Genomic DNA, 14,890 nt, shown 5'->3' on the forward strand with positions numbered 1-14,890 from the left:
GGAGAAGGACAAGACAGAGCCAGGGGTTTCCCTTGCGGTAGGGACTCCCTCCTCCGCACAGTGAACGCTGTGAATATGGAAAAGGGTATGTGCGTATGTTCTCAAGCTCAGATTAGCATATGACCTGTTCTAGAGTGGGCAAAACAACCAACATGTAATGTCATGTATGTATGAGGCATATTCCTCATGTACATGATATTCCTAATATGTTTAATGTGTCATGTCATGAATAATTAAATGTTTCTATTCTGATCCTATTAATTATGTAAGATTAAGTTCATGGGTTCACATTTTCACATTAAATGGTCAACTACAGTAGTTGCCCTGCCATTCAGCCATGCTTTAAAAGATAAATATAATCATTCTTTCAATGGAAGTCCTAATATTCAGTTATACATGCAGCCTGTCAAGGTCAGCTTGGCTGCTTTTGATTCAGGCTGTTAACACACACATATGTTTACTCACCTGTCTGTGCCTGAAACACACCAGGCTGGTCAGCTGATCGTGGTCTTTGGGTCTTCACCTTCAGGTCATCATCGTACGGGTCTAGAAAAGACAAAGATACATATGAAATTCAGTGAGAGGCAAAGCGTGTGAGGATTTTAAAATAAAGGGGGTCTATTTGTACCAGGTTGTTAGGCTATTCCCGATGCCCTAATTTTAGCAAGAAAGAGGATTTTCAGTTTTCAGTCGCAATTTGATTAGCTTTAGGCAACAAAACTACTTAGTTAGGTTAAGGGAAAGACCAGGATCACGTAACAATATTGGCTACAGACACATGGGTGCTTGTCCCTGCCATTCTAGGCTATATACACCTGGGTGTAAATAACCACATTGGCTATTCCACCCTGGGGGTAAATAGCCATATTGGCTATTCGACTTCTCTATTAATAGCCATACTTGCTATTCCACCCCAAATAACCACATTAGCTATTCCACTCAAGTGTACAGTGCCAAATTGGCTATTCCACCCTCATGAGAACAGCTGCATTGCCTAGTCCACCACAGGTGCAAATATACACATTGGCTATTCCACCTGAGGTGCAGAAAGCATCTGCCTTATGAAAACACTGGCAAACTGATGCCCAGTTTGTTTACTACAGTATATCTAACTATGCCATAGCATACAGATAGTTGGATTTAAAGCTATAGTAAATGAGGGCCCATGAGCACCCACAGCTATTTTGTACATTGAGAGAAGTCAAAAAAGGCAAGTTTTTTAGTACATCCAAAACACGACTCTGGGAAAATAAAAATACTAACGCCTACATTTGCTTGGCTTGCTCCTTGTAGCAGAATATTTAAAGCACATGCTGATACATTTCAGCACACATCGTGCAGAAGCAGATAACAGAATGTCAGCAGTATAATCTCCGAAAAATCAGGAGGAAGTCAATCCTGACCGGCTCATTGGCTTAGAGGGAAAACACGAAATGTCAATAAAAATATACATATTGAAATGCAATGTGTTAATATTCAGCACAACAACATAAGTAAGTTTAAAAAAAGGACATAAATTTATATATGAAAGTGCTGATTTGAATTGGAACATCTCACATAAAGAGCATTTGCAGAAACAGAAGGATTGCCTCGAGAGAGAGAAAAGTATGGAGAAAGTGAAATCACGCAACATATCGAAGTCATTTTTATCTCAATTGGTACAAACATACGGAGGCATGAGCGCAGACTGTTCTGATCTGTGCAAATGGATTTGTAGGCTTAGTTTCAGCAACACAAGACTTAATCAACTCCCTCGGCAGGGGAAACAATCTTTGATTTAGCAGATCTTTTTCACTTGGGTACTTCTTGCCCATGGGATTTTTTTGCAGCGGCTGCATTTACGCAAAAGGAGCTGAGACATACACCACGTCTACGGTACATTATCCACATGGGAGTCGATTGTGTGTGCCTGTGTGTGTGTGTGTACTAGATTACATAGCGCAACAGTGATTGACGGTGAAATTTCCTCACATTAGCTTCTCTCAAGGAGTTGACCTAAGGAAGCTATCAAGGAGACGACTTCAGGAGGAACACAAACCCGTGCACCCACAGCACATCCTCGCACGCACATAGACACACAAGGCTCTGTCATGACTGCTCAAATGCCCATTTCCACCAGTCCCCTAATTTGGCCTTTTACAGAAACAACTCGTTGTCAGGAAAAAAAAAAATCTGTTTGGTTTTATCTTCTAGCTACGGCTCCTTCTATTCGTGCCGTCTAACTCTCCCTCGCATTCCCTTGTTTGTGTGTTGTTTCTCAGCAGGACCACTTGTGCTTAAAGGCCAAAGTACAATATTTTACCACAGGAACAATGTAATAACTTTGTTTGTGTGCTGTTTAGATGATATCCACAGCTGGCTACATGGTTGTGTAAAAGAAATAACTACTGTGTGTGCATGTGTGTGGGCTGCTAGTTTCACTTTGTTTTCCAAAGAAGCAGAAATTATCTAATGGTGCCACAGTGCTCTGAGAGTATTTTAGAAGAGTATAAACAGAACTCAATTTTGCCTTATCGCCTCATTGCCCAAAAAAAAGACTGGTGTTGCATCTAATGTGACAATCAAACTGAGAGTAGCGCAGCAACATGCCAACAGCCGTAGGATTTACAAGTTTTCATTAGCAACACTCAGGTCAGTGCACAGTACAAACGCCCACTTGCTTAGCTACAGGTTTTACAGTTAATATTTTACATGAAAAGCATTAACGCTTGTGCCAGGACATAGTGCTCCTAGATTTTATAACTCATCCTCCTAACCAATCAATATTCATCAGCTAAAAATGGTGCAAACAAAACTTGTCTTCAACTTATGCAAAAAGTGAACTTTTCACCTACCCTACTGCTTTTCTTCTCCTGTTCCTTAATAATCCTCTCCCTCCAACTGAGTGTATGCTAAACCCCTTCCCAGAACAGCAATCGTCCAAACATAGCTTAGCAACAATAGCTAACTAGGCACAGAGGGCCTGTCAGGCTTTGAAAAGCACATGGTGAAGTTCTGCGCACTGGGCCTTAGTAAGGATGAAACTTGAGACCTCAAAAGTTTGGAGGATGGTGGCTTTTTTTTTTTTAAAGCCTTTCCACAACCAAAGGCACAAGAACAAAATTGTAAGGAGTGTATTATTTACAGTGCTCTTTTCTGTTCTAACATAAGCTGTGAACAATGGTATGCCCAGATAACTACCTACTAACCTACTACTAACCTTATATATATGTTGGCTGGAGAAAAGTGCACACTTGAGGTGGTACTTTGGGTCTGACCACATGTGTGAATAAACCAGCCTTAACTAAGAATCAATTTGTGGCTTGACTGATTTTACCCTCATTAAATCCAGGATGAAAGAAGGCAGCTCTTAACAAAATGATACAGGAGTTAAAGATTACCATAGCAACTCTGTCATGCTCTGTATTTAGTCTGCAGAAATTTTTACACGTCAGAAGCCCCAGCCAAACTCACATTAGCATTTTTCTAGACTAAGCACCCCAACAGCCTTATATGGCAGAACATATATCACTGTAATGGAACTGCATGAACATTCACAAATGCTAGCCAGCTACTGATGATGAAATCTGCTTGTTACGATCAAAACTTGGCTGTGGGCTGACATGAAAGGCCTGTTTTTTTGTATTTCTGTGTGTAATCAAAGACACATTGCTTCAAAATGACTACAAATTTCAAGAGGCACATTTAGAAATCGCTTACTGCTAAGTAACTGACTGCTGCCCCTTAAATGTATGCAGGAATCTTTAGTTTATCGTCATAGTGAAGCTGGTTGAAACTGCAGTGATATCATCTTCAAAGCAACACTAACACACAGGAACACTGGAAGAAATCATTTCCTCTTGAGAGCCTTTCATCTGTAACCAAACAGAGGAACATCTGCATTTTATCAGTTGACCAAGGGATGGATTTGCTGGCTGCCATTTTTTAATATCTGTGTCGAGTGAATTAAAAATGTTTCCCGCAAGTGATGACTCTCTCTGACCAGTTTACATTTAGTATCGGCTCACGTCACTTGAAACCTTAACCGAGGCGATACCAAATAAAGTACCGGGTACTATCCACAACTTTTCACAATGAAAACCCCAAAAAGAGCGAAGAGAGTCGAATTGGAGCTGAGCTGTATCATGCAGTGGAAACATGGTATAAGAGAACTTGAGGCTCAGCAAAAGGTCGATTCCAAGTTCTTCTCATCCTTTTCAAATTCCTCCCGCTGTTCATGTCTGCTAACAGGTGGCGCAAGCTAGCAGTGCAGCCCATGATTCTAGCAAAACACGTGCTGCTAATATTACCACCCCACCGCAGTGAGTTCGGTGCGGTTAAAGTCTAAATGCCTGCTGAGAGGATTCATGAGTGACATAATTAATCAAATGAGACAAGATACCACTAACCAAGACTCACTTTTAAAAAATTCAGGCAAAGATTTGATTTATTTTTCAGAGTGAAAGAGGAAAAGCGGATCCCAAATAATTTCCTGGCGGAATCTGGCACAAATAAAGTCCTCTGTGTGGGTTTATAGTCTACGCGTCTGTGCTTCTAAGACACAGAGGTCAGAGAAGCAGGACAGAGGAGTAATGTCTCACATAAAATGACCAGTGAGGACAACTAACTTTCATTCTATCTCTTTATATCTCTGCTGCTGTGTCTGTTTGCCTCGCTCTCCCTTAGGTCTCCGGCACAGAGGAGGATTTGGACGGACACCGGTGCAGAGTCCGGCACAATCGAAAGGAAAGATCAATATGGATAAACCCCTTGAGAGTGCTGACCTTTACAAACCCCACTATATTGTTTAATGTTCTGGACTGCACTTTAATGGATACATCATCACACACTTCATCAAATCGTCTTGCTACCTCTCATCCCCGCTCTTTTCCACCCATTTCAGCTGTTTCTCCACCTCCAGGGGAATCTATTTTCCATCCATCGCTGGCAGTATCACTTCCAATCGCGAGCAGGGTCGATAATCCTATCATTGGCCGGTAGCAGAGGTGGAGATGTGATATTTTACTTGTAGTTGATGCTTCAGTGTTGTCTGACAGAAGTGTCAGTCAAGTGAAAACGTATTTGAAAGTCCTCCCTGGACAAATAAAGAGATCACCTGTGTTACAGCTGCAGCGTAGTCCATTAAAAATATAAAAGGATAGGTCAGCATCAATATATTATTGGAATCTGAGGGCATTTAAGTCACAAGTCACCGTTTGCTAAAAGTGACTTCTCTGAACCAGCCTTCATGCAGTTGAGGTTGAAAGCAGACTGCTCATCCCTGTTCTTGTTAACCCATTTCAGCTGTCTCTTCCTCTCTAAGAGAACAAGTTAAGGTCAATAATCGCGTAATTGGTTGGGAGCAGAGGTTGAACTGTGATACTTTACATATGTGTGTGCAATAACTAGTCAGGAATGCCTGACTTTCACACTGACTGCTATAAAAACTCATCAAGGTGATTTCAGCTAAACATTGTAATAGACTGGGTGTTGAAGGGGCAATTCACCCCCAAATAAAAAAAAAAATATTTTTTCTCTTACCTGTAGTGCTATTTATCCATCTGTTTGTTTAGTCAAATTTTGAAAATATCAGCCATATTTTTAGGGTGGGTCTGCTTCACTGTTCTGTGGTAAATGTGTTTGAGCTGATTTGTTAGAGCTGTTTTTTGAGCAGCTGCTGCAACAGCAACTGTGATTTAAGTTTAATGATGCGGCATGGGTTGAAGGGACAGTTTTGGTGCGAGATGCCGAGTTATCTGCCACAGAGATGTCTGCCTTTTCTCAAATATAATGAACCTAGATGGCACTTGGCTTGTGGTGCGTAAAGAAAGAAAAAATCATGACCCAGTTTCTCAGTATTAACCACAGCAGTTTCACATAGAAACTTTTTCTGGAAGCGTGCATCTACTCATAGAGGAGAGGCTGCAGCCCACCCGAGGAGTAAGCCGCAAATGTTTACAAGCCGAGCCTCTTATCCATGAATAGATGCACACTTTGTTCTGTGCAGTGATGCGGCTGGCAGCGACAGTTCAGTGGAACTAAAATAGTTCCACCATGAAGTTGCTCATAACAAGGTCTGCAGATTATCTTGACTCACTGTGTCATGATTCCTGAAAAGATACATCGCTATTGAGTTTTTCAAACGTATGTTTTTTTTGGTGCCTTGAGCACCACAATGCCATCTGGTTCTTCTTCCAGACAGGCTGTTATTTCCTGCTGAATGGATGAGCCAAAACCAAAAGCACCACCCAACTTGCAGTACGTCACCCACCAGTTCCAGCTTGTTGTCGGTACTGCGCATGCTCTGGTTGCAAAACAACATGATGGTAGTCCACAAATCAATGAGTGATGTCACAGTTGGTTCACAGATAAATTGATCATCCCTGACATTTTTATACACATATACGACCTTCATCCTATTCCCTGATGCCAAATGACATTGAACAGCTGCAACCTACTTACAGAAGTCCAACAAATGAAAAATACAAGTAAAAAGTACTCACAGTGCTGGTCCGACTGTTCAACTGGTTGACTGATGGGAGAAAAAGCACAACAACTACACAAAAGCTTTGCCCGTCATTTGATAACCACTTGTTGATAAGACTTTGTGTGCCTAGTTGGAAACCAACCACTGAGAATAAAGCAATGGTTCCAAACCAGTCTCATCCAGTCTTTGCTTGGGGCTATTTTCTCTCTTTCTTCCCAACAAACAAACAGTTGATAAAGTAGCATGTAGAAGGACAAAGTCCCATTCACAGCCCGCTGAGCGCTATCACTCAGCAGGCAGAGGCTTTTGTCAGCTTCCTCAGCTCGCTGCAATGAGCAGCGGGATACCCTCAACCAACACACACGAGAATGAAGAGATGAACGCAGCATATTAAACATCTAAATGCACACATTGGCCCTGATGCCAAAGCTCAAATATACCTTGATGTGGCGCACGCACACACACACGCTGAGCGACACACATACACACACGCCTACACAATAGGAAGTAAATATAGCTGATAAATAAACGTCATGCAGTAAAGCGGTTTTGAGCCTGTACAAAGCAGCAGGCTGGGGAAGGGGATTGGGGCAGAGCCAGTTAGAGCCACAGGCTCCTTTGTCAGACTGAGCCGGGATTTAAGCCTGCTGGGAAGACTGAATGTGTGTGTGTGTGTGTATGTGTGTGGCAGGGGAGCACATATGGTAATATGGTAAAACAGCTGTGTTAAGTAAATGGCACGTACAAAAAAACAGTGGCACGGAAATGTTCGCCGTTGACTACTGTCAGCGCTTTCAGTGCAGCGTATATGATTGAATGCGCACTCACAAACACACACTCGCAAACACACACAGAGCTATTTCTCAGCCGTATATCAAATCTGAGCTTATAGCTCTCTGGTGATGTCCATTTACTCCAGGGTCCATCTGGGAGAGCCCAAACTGATAGAAGCGCACTATAATGGACTTTTTATAAGCTACTGGACAGACAGACCCACTCCATTTCTCTCTCTCTTTCTCTCGGACACACACACACACACACACACACCACCATCTCACCTCTTTCTCTCTCAGCAGCAGATATGAAGAGAGAAGTTGAATCAGGTTGGTGCAGGACAGCGTCTGTCTGACTACAGGGGCCTCAAGGTCATTTGAGTGCCTTCAAAATGGATTCAGAATCTAGTTTTCTCGGCCCCACAGTCTGACTGGTGTTTTTGCCTCAGCCACAACACACTCTCATATACACATAGATCAACACAAGCCATAGCTATACTTCCAAACTGCCAAATTGCCTTTGTTTCGTTTCACTTTCATTCTCAATCTCAAATTGCCTTTTTTTTTTTCTCTTACTCCGTTTTTCTTTCTCTTATTAGATATTTTCAAATCTTCCAACTCCCACACCAAGCAGTCATTTGGTCTATCGTTCTGCCCTCCACCCCCTCACCCTCTGTCTTCTACTCAGCCTTTCTTTCTCTACAGTTCCATAACAAGATGGGAATTTAGATGGATTTACAGTCCGGCAAACTCGGAGCAGAGCTACACAGCTACAATCAAAGACCAATCAATGCGGGGACGGCCAGAACAATTCATTCAAAGCAGGGTATCAGCAAGATTACTGCACTGCATTGGCCTGATCAATTACAGACAATTACACCCATGGTTTAGCATGTTTGTGCAGGAATCTCTGCATAGTGAGTTTACAACAGGCCAGTGTGGCAGTATTTACAATCATTGCTAGAAGCACGTTAAATGGATCGATGTAAGATAAGCTTTATCCCCTGTTGAAGTTGTTGCAAAGCCAATGTTTGTATCCCTTCTTCAGTCTGATACACATTGTCCAAATACAGCTCAGTTTCCAGGGTGAAAACCTTGTGTCCAAATTTAGACGTCTTGTTGTCCGTCTGGCAGGGAGCTGTCTTCAATGTCGACTGATTAAATAATTCAAGTCCAGCAGACAAGAGAGCAGAACCAACAGCAGATACCGTTAAACAAGATTAATGCCTGTTTTGAAACCAAAATCATGAGGTACATGTGGGTTGTGTTATATACAGCTAAACCTGCTAAAAATGAGTCAGTGATCCTTTTCCCACTGTCAGTAGACGAGTTTGCCTTTCATGTTTTTTTCTGATGTGCGCTGGAAAGCTGAGACTCAACTCATATCTGTGCAAGAGAGCAGAGAGAATGAGGTTTTTACAAGTTTCTGTGTGTTTAGGTTTCAGTACTTTTGCAGCTTCCGACTGAATCTCTGTTGTTTGAAGTTTAGGTTCTCGCCTGCGTCACTGCTTTATTTTACTGTTTCATGTTTGCTTTCAGCTGACAGATAACAAAATAATTAGGGACTTTTACTGCGAAGAATTTATAGGAAATGCCATGTTCATGCGCCGTTTTACATCAGTAATACACACTTTCAAGCGACGCCCCAAGTCAAGCATAGTCAGGTCAAGCAGGATTTTTATGTGATTTGCAACAGGTACTGACGGAGACAAGGCAGACTCTGATGTGGTTCATTTGTGATGTAAAAGCAAACTAACCAGCCACAGGATTTTATGATAGTGGATATGTCACTGAAGCATGATTTCAAAAGCTCAACTACTAATAAATTCAATCGGCTGGATATGAAATCTGTTCAGGGGGCACCTCTGTGTAAGCCACATCTGTGTAAGCCATGTTTATGCAAAAACCTCCATCAGATCTGCACCAGACAAACCATGTCAACCTGCTGGTGCAACAAAAAGAAAAGAAAGGGGACCATCAAACTTGGTCAGATCCAAGCTTTGGGGAATGCCTGAACAAAATTTCATGGCACTCCATTGAAAAGTGTTGAGATATTTCAGTCTGGACCAAAGTGGTGGACCAACCAACCAACCAACCAACAGCACCTTCCCTGGGACCATGATGCTCGTCCAGGTATACTGTTTGTCATCATGTTCAAAATATAAATTTTAGAAGCAGAAAGAAACAGGGATATTATTTAACTAAATCTAACTATCTAACTAAATCCTGAAGTTGGAAGAATCCTGCCACGCATAGAGAAGCTTATAATCCTTAGCATGAATTAAAGACTAAAGTGTGAAAGCCTGAACTCCGTTGACAATGCAGCCAGCCTACGATCCTTGTCTCATGTCATCTCCCTCTTTCTGCCTTCATCTTTTTTTCTGCTCCTCTCTCTCTGATACAGATCCGCCAGATATATCACCTAAAAATATCTACCAGACCGAACTTGCTTGGCATTTCACCATGAGGCTTTTCACACGACACGATGTAGGTAACAGCCACACGAAGAGATTGATTACTGTTCACATTTGCCTCTGCAGTGGCCATAGTTGCCATAGCAACACCATCATGCTGACGCTGTAAAGGAACGGAGTGGACGCGTGTGTGAGAGCTAGTGGGGTGTGGGGGGGGTGGATTATAAATCAGTGTCCACACTCAGTCGCTGGTCCTGCGTCTGACAGAGAGGTGAATGGAGTTGGCAGACGCTTCGACTGAAGGGCAGCTGCTGTGCTGTTGTTTTGACTCCAGAATTCAGAATTCTTTTCTTTCTTTTTCTTTCTTGTTCTTGCTTATTTTCATTCTGTTCATTAACTGTAACAAACTACACAAAAAACTACAAATAATATGTTCTTTATTAGACAGTAGTTATACCGATAGATATACTAGGTATACTGTAGACTTTCATAAAGGGTAATTTGGGACACATTACAGCAGAATTGTGCTCTCAAATTACACATCTGCGTCTTCCCCATTTAAAAAGGATATGTGATCAAAGAAGTATGCATCAGTCTTGGCTACTCTGCCAATTGTATGGGACCAACCAAAGAAGGTGTGCCTGAAGTAGCAGATATGTGATTTCACTGTAGTTTACAGTAGAGCTCTGTTGTAATGTGTCCCTAATTACCCTCTAAGTCTAATAAGGGTCTAATAAAGAGCATATTATTTATAGTTTTTGTCAATTCTGATATACATTATGGCTTGTTGTGTCTTATTAGTATTACATAGTAGAGTGCAACCCATATATCATGTGTTTTTTAATTGTTTTCAGTTGTTTTTTTTTTTCTGTCCTGGACACTGATATATCAACAAGCAAGCTCTTCTGGCGTGTATTTACTGCCTTTGTGTGACTGTCTGCAGTATCTGCCTCTCGTATATAAGCGCACATGTTAATGCTGGCCATGTATATTCATTCATGCATGGCATTGATTCCTCTTTCTGCAAATCAACAATGAGCGCAGTCTGTGCACCCTGCTAATATGAGAACTGTGCGCAATTTATGACTGTCGTGGAAAATTAGCCACATCTGCATTCACTCAAATGCATTCGTGCAAATAAACACACAGCCGTACACACAAACCGCATTTGCACGGGCACTTAGCTCGCGGGCCAACGTTACCCCGAGCGCACTCTGGCAGGTGTTTCTCGTGAATCATAACAGAGTAGCATGAGAAGAGTCAGACTTTGGTTCTCCACTTGGTAGAAGGGGCTGGAGAAATGATACTCAGACGCTGACTTCTCGCCCTCGGCTTCTCTCTTGAGTATACAAACACTCACACAGCACTTACCTCTACTCTGTCAACTACCTCTCATCACAGGGAAGGGTCAGAGCAGCGGGACGGGGGGGCAATCTTTGGGGCCAGGCACGCTCATTGCACACGGACATGCACCCCAACACTTGTGCTCTCCACACACACGCACAGAGTCATTCACAGACTTGTTTAGGCAGTAGGGAGGCACCGATACTCAGTCTACAGCCAGATGGAGCACTTAATCAACCCCTGTCTGTTGTTTTTTCTTTCTTTTAGGTGAGATGGAGGGATGAATCCATGTGAGAGAAAAGGATAAAAAAGCCGAAAATAGAGGTGAAAACCAAAACAAAGAAAGAATACAGAGCAGCTACACAAGTCAGTGACACAGCCAAGCAATGATAACTCTCCCTTGAATCATCAAAAAAGATAATGTCCTAAATTTATATACTGTTAACCTCTCCCTTCACCTGTTGTAGTAGTGTACAACATATACCATATACTGTTGTAGTATCATTAATGTTGTTCTGAGAGTACTTCAATTAAATGTATTACAAATCTGCATTTTATTACTTTTGAGTATTTGAATTTTGCTGGATGAAAATTTTATTGTAACAAAATGCTTTAAGTGCTTGTATTTGTGTATTTGAAATACTTATAATGCATTATTTAATATTTAATTCTATTCTAAAACATGACGCATTTTTATCCCCTGGTTGAAACTGTAGGAAAAAAAAAGTGCAACATTAGTCCAATCAAAGTCTTTGGCTAAATGCGAGTAAATCACAAGAGCCAAACCCAGCAAGAAACACTGACTACAGTGTCAATATGTGTAAATATCCCTGCAACACAAAGAGACATCTTTGACATGACATCAAAACGGTAAACTGTAATTAAACTGTAATTTTTTGAATGTTTTAAACTAAAATTCTAACACATTGCTCCTTAAAGGTGAGACCCAGGCTACAAATGCCTAAAATGTAAAATACATTTGATAAGCAAGTATTTGTAATTTATAACAAGATACTTTTTGATGGATTTGTGTCCATCTCTGATGTTGCTGTGTTTTTAGAAATAGTTTGGTTTGGTGCATGTTTTTTTATTTCTGTTTTATATGTACTTCTTCATGACCTTTTTTCACTTCAGTACAGTCTGATACAGCTCCTAATCCACTGTGTTCTGTGTAACTTTAATATCTGCTCAGTTTTATTTCTGACTACTCAGTTACAATATGTTCTGTTTTGTTCCAGATAATTTTCTGCTATTCTTTAGATGTAATAGTCTTTCACTTTAGCACTGCTGGTTTCCATAAAATAACTTTCAGAGACTGTTATTTCTGTTAATGTCTGTAATTTTCGAGGCAAGCTTATGCCTTCACAACAATATGTTCCACAGACCAGTGGACATAAATACGCTCCATGTGCCCATTCACACAAATACACAGCCATGACTTCATGGTTACGCAAAAGACATATGCTCGCTCATACAAACAAGCTCACATCCACCCACACGTTTTCTACTCCTGCCTGGAGAGGGTGACCTTGACGGCTTGTGCAGAGGATTCAAATATGTTCAGTGTATAGATGGAGACTTAAGAAACCAGCAGTTCAGCTCCTCAGACTGGCAGTAAGTATTCACAAAGCCAACGCAAATATCCATGTAAATAAACTACTCAGTGATTTAATGAGAGCTCTCACAGTGTCTCAGGTGCATCTATAAGAAACTGTACAGTGTTCTCAGAATTAAAGCTCAGCATCAGTTGAGGCACAGTGGATTAGGTGATTGGTAATCAGCTGCCGTTTCACAGTCGCTGGTTCATTCAGCTGCAAGGGTCTCGACAGACTAGTAACACCCAATCAAATTCATTCTGAAGTAAGATTTAACATTAATGTATGTGCTTATTAAAGGGGTGATTCACTCTTCCACACTGATGATCGGGAGTTTTACTCCTTTGAACGGCAGAGCCTTTTCTTGTTCATGGTTTCTAGAAATTAAAGCTCTTTCTACAGTAACCCAGAACAGACAAACCAAATATTGGCTCTAGATATGAGACCACACACTTTTCAATTTAAAATTTAAAATTTTGAGGCCACCTCTCATACACACTAGGAAGGGGAAGGTGAGATGACTTTTTTTTTTTTGCAATCTGCAACCTTACCACTAGATGCCACTAAATCCTACACACTTACCTTTAAGTTTATAACCATTCATTTGTTTTCATGTAGTTGCAGGTTGGTTTATGTTTCCAAGCATGCTTTCCTGGTGGACAAACAAACCTCAGGAATTTGATACCAGACACTGGGACTCACATCTTCAATCCTGTATGAGGTAAGTTTAAGGCAAAAAAAAGTATTTTGATCAAGGTTAAGGATATGTTACAGTTTTGGCTAAGTGTACCAGTGAACATTATGCTTTAAGTCACTTTTTTCAATGTTAAACTACAACAAATCTTTCCTCTCTGTTAGCAAAGTGTCGTGAATGCTTATATACCTAAGTATAAAAAGACAGCTCTGTCTGATCAATTTGGAATTCCTTATCCTGGGGACTTAAATGGATCATGACAAGGATCATTTTAATTTCAAGTTGAAAGTACTTTTGAAAATGTCTGGAAAAGTTGAATCCTTATCATTAGTCAGGAGTTCTGATTGAAGACATTACATTAGTCTTCCAAAAACTGCCGTCGATTCGGTTGTTCTAGAAGAGTGATTAGGTATGAAGTCATGGGTGATCAAGTGGCTTTCATTAGGATTTATCTACTATGATAGAGTATTTGTCAAATCTAGATCTGCGTATCTTTCTGATATCAGCATAAAGATTTTACTCTGCTGTAATTCCACACACTGAAAACGGTGTTTTTTGCTTGGGGTGCACTTTGGGCCTCTTGCGGATTATCATGTGGGATATGCCCGCTGGGTAAGGTCGAAGTTGTGCTGTGATATGAAGCATTAATCACAGAGGTCCTCTTTCACTATAACTCTCGGTTTTTGGCAGACAGGATTAATATTTGGCAATAACAAATGTGACTCCGGTGTAAGCCAACTTCTTTCCCTGGGCACCTGCAGACATTCTGTAAAACTGCAATTGTAACTTTGAGCTCGTATAAGCTTTATGGGTGGTAAAAACGAGAGCATGGCTCACAATGTAGAGATAACCCAGAAACAACAACCACAGAGAAGTGACAGAAAGAAAGATACGGGCACAAGAATATCTGATAAGTGCTGCAGACAGTAGGCTACATACTGATCACCAATACTTTTTTGATACTGACCAAAATGTGACTGTTTCTCAAAGTATTGAGAACTGTCAAGTATTGAGGCATGTCTGGTCAGATTCGTGACCTTGTTTACATAGGGCAGTGGTTCTCAACCTTTTTGAGTCACAGTCCCCCAGGTTGATGTTTGCAACATCAACAAAAGAAATCCATATTTCAGAAAGTCAGGGTGATATTTCCAATGCTTTGTGGGAGCTCTGGAAATGCCAGTGCCTTTTCATTTCTCATTTGATGGTGCTGCTGTCAGACTTTCAGGTGACTCGCCATGAGTCAGGTCTCCATTTCCTGCCCAGTCTCCTCTTGGTCTTGAGCTAGAACACTCTTTCTGAAAAGCCATCGCTCCATGGTAGTCATTCCATCTGACAAAATACAGCCCTCGTGGACTGACTTGTTTGTTAAGTTCGCTATTTTTGAGTGTCTGTCCCTTTTGTTGAAAGTCACTAAGAGGCTGACGTTTCTGAGAGCCGCTTCCTGCTTTCATTCCATCCTGCTTGCCACAGTATTTCACTTTATTCTCCACAACCATCTGGCGAACTCAAGAAATTATCTCATGACCCCCCTTTCAGAGACCAGACCCCTAGGCTGAGAACTACTGGGCACTTTCATATCTAATCTGTTTGGTGCAGTTCAAGGT

At 41.2% G+C, this 14,890-nt stretch overlaps 1 protein-coding gene across 2 annotated transcripts in view; it reads right to left on the reverse strand.

Moving 5' to 3' along the window:
- Positions 1–14,890, reverse strand: part of adgrb2 (adhesion G protein-coupled receptor B2) — a 211,633-nt gene that overhangs the window by 155,957 nt on the left and 40,786 nt on the right. For both annotated transcript variants that reach the window (XM_084738328.1, XM_084738327.1), the window contains exon 2: positions 466–546. In XM_084738328.1, the coding sequence (XP_084594454.1) occupies positions 466–546 (81 nt within the window). The remainder of the gene's footprint in view (positions 1–465; positions 547–14,890) is intronic.

Source organism: Lutjanus erythropterus, chromosome 16, assembly GCF_056507025.1.
Source record: "Lutjanus erythropterus isolate fLutEry1 chromosome 16, fLutEry1.hap2, whole genome shotgun sequence".
NCBI classification, from domain to species: Eukaryota; Metazoa; Chordata; class Actinopteri; order Lutjaniformes; family Lutjanidae; genus Lutjanus; species Lutjanus erythropterus.